We start from the raw sequence: 11,814 nt of genomic DNA on the forward strand, positions 1-11,814 counted from the left end.
AAAGCGCTGTGTGAGCAGTGTGAGTGGGAGTGGGATACGTTCGGACTACGGAGGGAATTGACAAAGAGAAGGGACGGCCGGTTATTGATTCCGCCGATCTACGCGCGTACGGCAGTCACGGCACACATGTTTTTGACGTTTGTGAGCACGCCGATCCGGATGGACAGCGGAGCGATTTCGCGCGCCGTGCTCCGTGCGATGGCCTGAGACCGAACGGCGCGCGTTCGCCGTCTCTCGCTGGGTGCGCGTCAAGTACGTCTCCTCGTCAGGCCGTACCCGCGGCCAGCCGTTGACTTCGGAAGAGCCGTTGATCCCGTCCCTCCGACCGCCCGCCCGCACGCGCGCGGGGGTGTTATGCCGAGCCCGACGCGGAGGAGCGTCGTAGTAGGTTAAGCTCCGTGGGCCAAGGTCCGCGTCTACCCCGCCGTTGAATGAGACGCCGCGTCCGCGGCCGCGCGAAAATGGACAACGTGGCGACCGCCGAGTGTCTGACCCTGGATTTCGGCCCGTTCGAGACGGTGCACCGATGGCGGCGCATGCCGGAGTGCGACGAATTCGTCGGCGCCAGGTAGGCAATCCGCGGTGTCCGCCCGCACTTGCTTCATGTACGAGTCCAGCTCTCCCCATTCCGTACTGCTTCCACGTACAATTTTCAAAGGCGTCAATGTCTCGACGCAATTTATATTTATACGTTCGTTCAGATAAATTTTTTGTTCGGCGTTCCGAGAATAGACTTGCAGGAAGTAGCTGTCAACAGTGTAATCCGATTGATTATCCCTTTTCTTCCGTCTTCTTCCGTGCAGGCGCAGCAAGCACACCATCGTGGGATACAAGGATGCTATTTACGTTTTCGGCGGCGACAACGGCAAGAGGATGCTGAACGATCTGCTGCGCTTCGACGTGAAGGAGAAGTCCTGGGGCAGGGCGTTTGCAACCGGCACCCCGCCCGCGCCGCGCTACCACCACTCCGCAGTGGTTCACGGCTCGTCGATGTTCGTGTTCGGCGGTTACACCGGGGACATACACTCCAACTCCAATCTTAGTAATAAGAATGATCTGTTCGAGTATCGCTTCCAGACTGCTCAGTGGATAGAGTGGAGATTTATTGGAGTGCAAGTATCACCTATATCGCAAGAATTTCCTCATTTCTAACATTTCCTCTTTTATTTTATGGTATTCTTTTAATCAAACTTATTTAACTGTAATACATTTACAGGACTCCAGTGCCCAGATCTGCTCACGGTGCCGCTGTATATGATAATAAATTATGGATATTTGCGGGCTACGATGGCAATGCCAGATTGAACGATATGTGGACAATATCATTATTGGTAGGATATGTTTTTTTTTTTTTTAATAGATGCTTTATAAATGTTTCCAAAATATATTTAATAAATATGTGATATTAAGTTCACATAAATCCATATATCAGTTTTAATTACACTCATTCGATGATGCCTGTCATTAGCCTGGTGATTTCAAAGCGTGGGAGGAGGTCGTTCAGGTCGGCGAACGTCCACCGACGTGTTGCAATTTCCCCGTCACGGTGGCCCGAGAATCAATGTTCGTTTTCAGCGGGCAGAGCGGAGCTAGGACAACTAACAGCCTCTTCCAGTTTCACTTCAAGGAGAGACGGTAAATTTCGTTGTAACGCGCGTAAATTGCATTACGTCGTAATTCGCGAGCTCGCGTGGATTGTAAATTTATCTTTTCTAGGTGGACACGCATATCGACGGAGCACATATTGCGTGGCGCGCCGCCGCCTCCTGCACGACGATACGGTCATACGATGGTCAGTTTCGATCGTCATCTCTACGTTTTCGGCGGTGCGGCTGACTCGGCTCTGTCCAATGATCTTCATTGTTACGATCTCGATACACAAACGTGGAACGTTCTCTTACCGTCCACAGATAGCGAGGTAGGTGACTAGCAAAGATGAATTCAAGCAAAGGCAAACGATTATTGACGGGAACGAATATAAAAAGTTTTTTTTTACAAACTATTTACTAATAGAACGTATTTCTCAATGTAAATTTGTACTTATTCTACTCGTGGCGCAATGCACATTTATTGACAAATAAATTTGCTAATTTGTTCGCGCTCTTTGCTTGGTCTGGAGGCTTCACCTTGATGCATCTGTCTTTCACAATGACATATGTTGCAAGAGATTTTATTTTAATGATGTATAAATACGCGCCTACAGGTACCTCCCGGTCGGCTTTTCCACGCCGCCGCCGTGATTGGAGATGCGATGTTCATTTTTGGGGGAACCATAGACAACAACATACGCTCCGCCGAGATGTACCGCTTCCAATTCTCGTCGTATCCCAAATGCACGTTGCACGACGATTTCGGCAGGCTGCTGAGTATGAGCCTCTTCTGCGACGTGGAATTCATAGTGGGCAAGCTGGGGACCAAGATACCGGCGCACGTAGCCATGGTGGCGGCGCGCTCGCAATTCCTCCGGTTGCGCATTCGGCAAGCGCGCGAATCGCGGGACAAGTGTTTGGAACAACAATTCGTTAACGTGTCCACCAAGGAACTACCGCTATTGGAGGTAAATTCAGTCAAAATAAAAAATAAAAAAATGATATTTACTTAACGAGTTCATGAAAGATAGAAAAAAATATAACTGACGAAATATATTTACTGTGAAAATCTTGTCTATATTTCTCGGTAGTTTCATAAATTCGGCTTTCGCGTTGCAGGTGAGATTAAAAGATGCCGAGCCGGAAGCTTTCAAAATGGTGTTAAACTACATTTACACCGATCGTATTGATCCTACCAAAGGACCGGACGAGAAGGTCGAAGATCCGCAGAGCAATCGCATTGTACTTCTTATGATGGACGTGTATCGCCTCGCCGTACAGTTCAATATGATACGATTGGAACAGCTGTGCGTCAACTACCTCGAGGCGACCATAAGCCACAAGAACGTTTTGGAGGCGTTGCGCAACGCCGTGCAGCTGGGATTGCACTTCATAAAGGAGTTTTGCCTTAGCTTCGTCGTGAAGGAAAACAACTACAATCTGATCGTGATGAGCCAGGAGTTCGAGACTCTGGATCAACCGCTGATGGTAGAGATCATCAGGCGTCGGCAGATGCCGCAGAGTAGAACTTTCACGAAGTACGAATACGAATCTATCACCGGTAGGTATATCACGCGCGATACGCGTTTTTTTTTTTTTTACCGTAGAGTATAGTTTCTTACGTTATGGTATTTTGCTCGCGCTAGGAACCAGCATGGAGCAAGATATGGAAGCGTTTCTGAAGAGTGTCGGTCGGGAATTTTGCGACATCACGTTAAAACTGAACGGTAAGCCGATACCGGCGCACAAGGCCATCCTTGCGGCGCGATGCAGCTATTTCGAAGCAATGTTTCGATCCTTCATGCCCGAAGATAATATGGTGAACGTAAGTTCGTGTAATTTATTGAAGGAAAGCACGTATCGCTGACGAATCTCTCGTTAAACGAGAGGCAAGAGCGAGATTTTTAGTGCAATATTTCACATGTACAATTATAAATTAACGCGAATGTGATGACTTTTACGCAGATACAAATTGGCGAGATGATACCGTCGTCCGAATCGTTTCAATCCTTGATGAGGTACATTTATTTCGCGGATGTCTCGATGCCACCCGAGGATTCCTTGTACCTGTTCACCGTGCCGTCGTTCTATGGCTTCACGAACAACCGGCTCCAGGCGTTTTGCAAACAGAATCTCGAGATGAACGTTACTTTCGAGAATGTTATACAGATTCTGGAGGCGGCCGATAGGATGCAAGCTACCGATATGAAGAAGTACGCCCTGAATCTGATAGTTCATCATTTTAGCAAGGTAAAAAAAAATGTTCAGATCCTGTATACGTTTGATGTATAACATCGTTAATATTTATACGCATGTATCGCATTTTATTCAGGTTGCTAGGCTTCCAAGATTAAGACAATTAAGCCGCGAGCTCTTGCTGGATATTCTCGATGCTCTGGCCGATGAACGCAGCGATGCCAGAACGTGTCAAGACATGACTAATGATTGCTGACGGATTTCTCTCTCAGATCGTCGTCCGTGCAGCTGGGACTTACCATCGCCGTGCAGTTTTCAGGTAAATATGATTATCTAAAAAAAAATTCTCTGCTGTTCTCAACATTGTCATATTTTGTTATGAGCTAGAGCCATAGATACTATCAATATTACGCAGGGCTAAACGAGAAAGATGCTAAAAGAATCTGTAATGATATCCCAAAATTTTCTCGTTCTAGGAACTGTGCCGAGTGAATTTTATCCTCATAGGACGAACGATTCTGTTTGTTGGCAACTGCTATCTCGATCACGCGGCTAAATCTTGCCTGACATCGGACATACAAACTCTGTTGCCGTTGTCAACAGCCACGTCTTCTGCCTCGATTCAGGATGAACCGCCGTCGCCGTCGTCATCGCCATCATCATCGTCGTCGTCTTCGTCGTCATCGTCATCGCCGTCCACGCCGTCATCGTCGTCACCATCATCGTCGTCACCGTCATCGTCGTCATCATGCAACGCTGATCACCCGGACGCGCCGTCTCGTTGTGACGACGACAGGAGGCAACACCAATGGTCCACTATTACCCGTCGTTGTTCCGTCAGTTGCAACATGTTGAAACGCACTGTCGTCGCCCTTTCGGACCTCGGGCTTAGAAAGTTGTTCCCGTAATTGGAATTGTGTTAATATTAAATGAAACGGCGATGATTATCGTCGAGCTGTGTCATAGAAGTCTTTGTTGCATGATGCAAAATTGCGCGGAAAGTCGATGTATAATATTAGTGTAGTGATTGTGTCCATATGTGTAACAACATTAGACATGATATTATACACAGATGAGCGCCAAGGTATCATTTTTCATAGACATACCCTGGTGAAAAAAATTCTCATATCATAATATATTTAAGAATTTTTCACATTTTAATTCGTGAGAGAAAATTAACAAAAAAATATCTTAATTTTTCAGTTTTTTTGTTTTCTTCAGAAATTACGAAATGAGAAATCTTAGAAATTTTAAAATATTTTTTTAATTCCGGAAAATTTTGAAATTTATTATAGAAAAAAAATTATGCGAAGAAATCTAAGAAAAATTTCACCAGGATAGATACATTAATATCACTTCCAGTAATGATATACGTTATTACGTATGTCCTAATTAGCAATTGTTGTACTGATTATATTTATTTATACAGAATGTTAGAATTTGGGTATAACGACAGAAAAGTATGCGGAAAACAAAACTAAGCAACAAGAATTGCATACATGTGATTTTTTATTTCGAGCCATTTTTTAAGTGTAAGGGCCTAAAGTTTGGCCAATCACGTGACTGCAGAACCTTAATTAATCTCTGTGCTTTCTGTTTACTCCTGCTTTTATACCCGAGTTTTGTGATATATTATAGCATTTGGCTATAATACCAATGAGATAGCATTGAGAGCTCGATTAAAAAACCTATTGAATTTTCAGGGATTATTGATCTATCTGAACCGGCCTGTCTCACGCCCGGAGGAAATTGGAAAATGTTGACATTATTAATTGCTCGTGCGTTCGATATAAACACCTAAATGCTCAGTCCGTAAGGTACTATTAATTTTACAATTTTATTTTGATATTTTACGACACAGCGAATTTTTTAAGTGACGTAAATTTTCGTAACAGACCAATTTTCAATGGTATCTCATTATGGTGGCCACGATAAGCCTACATGTTTCCACGTTTTTATTATATATGTTGAAGAGTTTGTAATAAAATATATATGAAATGTCTATTTGTGCTAAAGGAAACATTGTTACGACATATTTATGTGTACTCGCGATCGTGTTATTCCGTCGTATCTCTTAATCGTTGATCGTTTTGTAATTATATATGAGACACAGAAAATATTTTTATGGGCTTAAGTAATATACATAGTATAAATAGTAATATATAAATAATTTCATTTTATGCAGGTGGGATATTGGAATGATCGATACAAATGAATGTTTTATGCGTATGTGCTGTTGGAGATAAACATATTTTCAAGATGTTTCAGAATTGTTGATATAAGATATTCTATAACTAAAATATGAGGGTAAATTAATTAAGTCTAGACTGTACATCAGTGTGAGTCAAATTGCAAAGTGCGCCTATATTTTCATCGAATATAACATAATAAATTCAATTATACCTGCAAAAACAGAAACTCTGTATTTCATTCAATCTATTACTGCTGTTGGCCTCATTGATGAACGATAATTGCGATTAAAAATTTACAAAACCAAAATTATAGGGAGATCGCAGCATTAGTGATGCACACAATCAAGTGCCGCTCAAGATAAAAACTTCAGGAATTATAGAATGGATGGTAACATCAATAATCGCGCTTGATTAATAAATTATATTTTAATCTTGAATATAATTGTACATACATGTGATTCGTATTCTCGTGGAAGTAATTAATTCTTCAAATTTACAAGAGCAAACAACACGAATCGAGGGAACGAGAGAAACCGAACAGCAGGAGCTTGTGTATAAAATCACATTGCTCTGTTTCTCTCTGTATCTCCTTTCTCTTCCTCTTCTATGTAATATTATCTCTAGACAGGTGACATTTTTATTGTACCTATAATGTTATCTCTAGAGGTGATACTTATTTACTCTGAATACACATCTGATTTGGCGAAATTTCGTTTCGAGCGATCGAGACGAAAGGGTCAACCCTGCGATCGGCGAGGTCGTCTTCATCCCGAAGCGAGATGCCGTCGAATCGGATTTGTGCTTGAAAGTAAACACATCCCTCTTTTGCGTTCCTTTTTTTCGTCCTTTGTCCTTCCACTCCAAGGCGCGTTTCCGCCAGGAAACAGCGCAACGTCTACGGCCTGTCCTGACATCCTTCTGACAATCTTCGACTACACGTTGACGACACGTTGACGACACGTTGACAACACATAACATTTCGACATAATTGTTGTCTTTTCTCATGGAAGTAACGAGATAATTGAACGGAAAGTAGAATTAAAAAGTATTAAGCCAAGCGAAAAGGACGAAGCAGATGTTAGTCCCATTTCAAAGTTTCAAACGCAATTGATTGTTGCATGTACATTGCTATATATTGTTTTGTAGATGACACATATCTCTTGACATACATATCTGTTCGAGATATTCGTTCGCTCAATATAACGTACTTTAGCTTCTTTCTTACGTTTACTTTACGTCTTGCAGGAATAACTGTCGTTCATTCATCTGTTACGTCCATGATTTTTCTTTTAGGTAAGATCTCTAGAGGTTTATTATTTCTCCCATCTATTAAATCTATTAAGTTCTAACATCCATCAAGACCGTTGCGCAAGTCAATGTGCCAATTGCGCATCGCACAAGGACGCCGTATAAAAGGGGAAAAATGGGGGACGTTAGAGAAGAAAAAATTTAAAAAAATATAAGAAAGATTTAAACGGAGGTATTTAAAGTAATTTTTCATTTTGTTCCTCGATTAAATGAATGATCTGCTACAATCAAAGCTTCTACGACGTTAAATAAATCGTTGCGTTATTTTATTATTCAATATTAATTTTAGAGAGCGATGCGCCAGAAAATAGCACAATGGCCCGTTTTACGGCACATTCCTCATGATCTTTGACTGCACGTTGACTGCAATGTGTTAACATAATTGTTTCTTATTAAAAGTAACGAAATAATTGAACGGAGAATAAAATAAATTTTTAGGCAGAAATAATATTAGCCAAATAGAACGGTCGAAGTAGCTGCCGTTTCCATTTCGATGTCTGAATTGCGCGATATCGATTCCGTATCGCACCGCACCGCATCGCAACGCACGAGCGTCAAATTGAGGCTTTTCTTTACATGAACAGCAAAAAATCTACTATTTTCAAAGATTTCGATGTCTTCCTACGCTCTTATTCCTCATTAAGTTAAGCCTGAACAAGGCAATTGTACTCAAGATCTTCTCCTTCTTCTTTGGTCGTTGGATGGGCCAATTGTGCCCAACATTAGGAAACGGAAAAAGAAAGACGCCAACTTTTGTACATTGCTGGTTTCCTCACTCGAAATCAATTTTCAATTCTTCGATTTTTCAAATATCTTTTGTTCTATCGTTAGGCGCCTAAATGAACTCCTTTATAAAGGCGTCTTATACGCTAGCTGTGGCCCTACATTTACTATGAAATTTTAATGTAATTACTCTAAGTAGGCCTTTCTGTTCGTCGCTTAAAAGTCTAAGTCAAAATCTGCGTTTAATATTACACGCAGCGGTTCAAAGCTGACGATGCGATATTAATCATAGGCAACTCGGACTCGATTTAATTATTAAGAAAAGACATCTACGAGTTACAAGGAGATAACGAGATAAAAGTAGCGATACGGCCGTGGTAACTTCACACGTTGATTTCGAATGGCCCCAATCTATAAAGGCGGAACATTTTTTTTTAATGGACATTTTCGCTCTTATCGGTATCATTTTATCGATATTTTACTGATGACGTCTTACCGATTGTAATGTATTGTTTGACTCCCTTTGTAGAATTCCAAAGAGTGCGAGAAAATTAATCCTCGAAGATCAGTGCTCCTCGAATTTTTTGCGTGAAAGTGTGTGCGGCACCCACACAGAGAGCAGAATGCATCTCGCTGAGCATTACATACTATCACGTACATTCGAGCATTACATTTCACGTCGAGCACTATATATCACGTCGAGCCTTTACACGTACATCCAACGTCGATGATATGATCCATACCAAACATTCGGGAAGTTCTTCTTTCAAGTTTTAACACGCAGGTCATTTCTACGAGCAATAATAGCGATTTGTTATTGACGAACGTCCCGAAAAAAATATCAAAATTCAAGTACAATGAAAAATTAATAACAATTTTAACCAGCTATAAAAAAATTCCTTTAATAATATAAATTATAGAAAATTAACAAATAATATCGAACATTGTTTTACAGAACTCTAAGTTCTCGATTATATTAAAAACTTTAGTTGACAAAGTTCTCTCAGAATTAATAAATAAAACTGTTATACCTTTTCTTCGACAATACTGCTGGTCGACGGTACTCTCTGCGACGGATCCAGCTTTCTCCGTCTCTCCTCGATGACTTCGTTATCAGAATTACCCATAGTCACCTGCAGCGGTTGCGTCAGAGACGCGTTTATGTGCCTCGTTTTCAACAAGGGCGGATTCCGGGACTGCGGTAACGCGAACCCCCGTCTGAGAGCACCTCGCGGCGGCGACGGCGGTGGGTAGGATATACCTGGTGGCACATCGTCGATATCCGCTTAGCAAATATTACGATCTTCTTACGAGTAATTACTTTGTGGATTCGATAAATGAGATGAATTAGGCTTGAGTTGTGAATAAAATAAATACTCAGTAAAATTCTAGGAGAGATTCTCTCATGCTTTCTCCCTTCAAGAAGATAAAATACAAGTTTTAACAGTTTTGTTTGAAGTTCTCGAGCACGCGATATCTGCATTTGAAATAACTCTATCGTGTACGTCAATATTTTACGTTCAATAAAATCTACACTAAACTACATTACAACCTTGATGTTCATTTCTCTCGTGCCTCTCGTAACTCCGAATGGACAATTCCGCTGTTTCTAACAAGCAAATGGCATTAAAATGGTTTTGAAATAGAGGAGCGCTTGGCGATCCGTACTTGTGATAGTAATTTACACGTTATGATCTAATCTGCGTGCATCTAACGTGCGTGACTACGTCGCGTGTGAGAGAGGGCCCTCAACGAAAGGCCTCGGCCTCGGAAGAACGCGACAAACGGAGAGAGATCCGCGTCGATAATTGCTACCTCGGTGTCCTGGTGAGAGCAGGGTGTCCTTGCTCTTGGTCATCTGCGGCACGATCAGCAGCGAGTTCGGCGGCGTCGGCGACACGGTGGAAGTCTGCGGCGAGGTGGCCAGTGTCAGATTGGGCAGCGATTGACCCAGACTCGAGTACGGCACCTGGACGCTCAGCGTGTTCGGCGTTGGTGATTTACTCATCATCGAGCGCCTGGTGGGTTTGCAAATTAGTTTTAATGAAAAACGTTAACGTTCGTCGCGATTACCGCGAGGTCGTGAAGTCGATCACGCTCTCACCTCACGTGCATAGATCGGTGATTGTGCCCGGAGCTCGACTCGCCGCCTTCCTCCGACGACAGCGAGCTCGACGCTCGCGGCTGCTCGTTCGTCTCCACGCTGATGTTCCTGCTGGGGTTGTAGCTCGGCAGGAAGCTGCTGCTGCCTGGAGACGCGCCTTCCATCTCCATGCTACCACTAGAGAAACGAGAGAAATCTCATTACGTTACAGTCACGGATAATAAATTATTTTCGACTTCGACGCGTACAGTTTTTCTTCTTCGCTCAACGTACCTGTGACTGTGAGCGAGACTGCTGACGTGCGAAGCTCGGCTACTGCCGCGTGGAGTTCTTGGGAAGATACCGTCATACTCCTCCACTTCGAAATCACCGTCGCCCAATGTGCTCGGCTGCCTGCTGACAGACGCCAGATTCATCACGGGCTCACCGACGAGCGACGGAATTTTCATCGATGCGAAATGTTTCTGGGCCTGTTCCAACGATTTCATCCACGACTGGAAAAAGCAGTGCCGTTAGCTCGAAACAAATTTTCACGTGAGTAAGCGTAAAGATGTTTTATGGGCATCAAGGAATTTCTAGCATTTAAATTAATTTCTGTGCAGGTTTCGCTGACATCGGCCAATTATGTCAACGTCACTTTAGTCAATTAAATTACACTCCGTTGCAGTTTAATTGATTCTGTGACATCGCGCGTGTATGATCTGAGAAGAGAAGTGGAAAACGGATTTAGCTGTTACCATTAATTAAGTGAAAGCCGTCGTTGGCGAGGATACGAACTACGAAACGGAATCTAAATCGGGATGGTGAATCAGTCCCGTGAAACTCGTCGTAATTCGCGGTGGCTGTTTGTCGAGTTACCTTAGCTAGTTTCGGGTCACCGGCGCTGAGGATTAAAGCGGCCGAGACTGTCCCGTACTCGTTAAGATAAACCAATCCCAGACTAGACGGCTCCTTGACCTCATGTATCCGTATGCGATCAACAATGTACGGCTGTCTAATGATCTTCAACGTTTTTTTCGTCGACAGTTTGCAGATCAGTAGCATGTCGGTTAACAATAGTACGTGCACCTCCATCTAAAAAGGGATAATTATATGGATCGTATCTGACCGCTTACAAACCGTTTTTCCAAGTTAAATGGTAATCTGACAGATTCTCTGCTTGCTTTTTAAATACAGAAATGGAGATTCGACGAAATTTATAGTAAGGATTTTGTAAAATAAATACAAATTGCAGTAAAATTATTTTTTATCGTTTCAAAGATTATTATCGAAAATTACGTACATTATTCTTTGCACCATATATTCCTGCGTGTATATTTTACGACATAAAAGCAATTTTCAATCGACTAAGTAAGTTATAACATTCCATTATCGATCTACCTTGCTGGTGGTGGAGTCTTTTAACTTCAAGTCTCCCTCCCGAATGAGAGTCCTCGAACTGTCCTTTGGACAACCGGGCATCGGTACTGTAGTAATATCTAGATGGCTGTACATCCTTATCAGTTTCTCCACTTCCTCGTCGAGCCCTTTGGTATCCACGACGTCGTAGTACTCCAGACGCGAGGCCGCTTGGACCAACTGAGCAGCTTCATCGTTCCTTCTTAGCGCCGCATTCACGGATGCCACGAAATCGTCGACGGACTTGATCTGAGCGCGAAACGAATCTGATAAACTTGCGCTTTACTTATTTTGCGCGTTTTCA

General features: G+C 42.7%; 2 protein-coding genes across 3 annotated transcripts in view; one reads left to right on the forward strand and one right to left on the reverse strand.

The window, feature by feature from the left end:
• Positions 1 to 46: 46 nt before the first annotated feature.
• On the forward strand, positions 47 to 6,733 carry LOC105448220 (leucine-zipper-like transcriptional regulator 1). Its single transcript, XM_011686679.1, has 12 exons — positions 47 to 568; positions 804 to 1,112; positions 1,217 to 1,331; positions 1,469 to 1,635; positions 1,717 to 1,918; positions 2,204 to 2,557; positions 2,709 to 3,150; positions 3,236 to 3,414; positions 3,555 to 3,839; positions 3,922 to 4,104; positions 4,262 to 4,689; positions 5,489 to 6,733. Exons 1-10 carry the CDS (start codon positions 432 to 434, stop codon positions 4,039 to 4,041), a joined length of 2,310 nt encoding a protein of 769 aa, XP_011684981.1. The 5' UTR covers positions 47 to 431; the 3' UTR covers positions 4,042 to 4,104; positions 4,262 to 4,689; positions 5,489 to 6,733.
• Positions 6,379 to 11,814, reverse strand: part of LOC105448219 (pleckstrin homology domain-containing family G member 5-like) — a 90,855-nt gene continuing 85,419 nt past the window's right edge. Inside the window, exons 15-23 of one of the 2 annotated variants that reach the window (XM_011686678.1) lie at positions 11,493 to 11,759; positions 10,971 to 11,186; positions 10,386 to 10,606; positions 10,113 to 10,289; positions 9,824 to 10,026; positions 9,040 to 9,269; positions 8,505 to 8,799; positions 7,102 to 8,419; positions 6,379 to 6,972 (exon numbers count right to left, since the gene is read on the reverse strand). In XM_011686678.1, the coding sequence (XP_011684980.1) occupies positions 8,794 to 8,799; positions 9,040 to 9,269; positions 9,824 to 10,026; positions 10,113 to 10,289; positions 10,386 to 10,606; positions 10,971 to 11,186; positions 11,493 to 11,759 (1,320 nt within the window). In that variant the 3' untranslated portion in view covers positions 6,379 to 6,972; positions 7,102 to 8,419; positions 8,505 to 8,793. Of the gene's footprint in view, positions 6,973 to 7,101; positions 8,420 to 8,504; positions 8,800 to 9,039; positions 9,270 to 9,823; positions 10,027 to 10,112; positions 10,290 to 10,385; positions 10,607 to 10,970; positions 11,187 to 11,492; positions 11,760 to 11,814 lie in introns of those variants that run through there. The other variant, XM_011686677.1, reaches the window with a different exon arrangement.

The sequence above is a fragment of the Wasmannia auropunctata genome, unplaced genomic scaffold (assembly GCF_000956235.1).
Source record: "Wasmannia auropunctata unplaced genomic scaffold, wasmannia.A_1.0 LD336088.1, whole genome shotgun sequence".
Taxonomy (NCBI): Eukaryota; Metazoa; Arthropoda; class Insecta; order Hymenoptera; family Formicidae; genus Wasmannia; species Wasmannia auropunctata.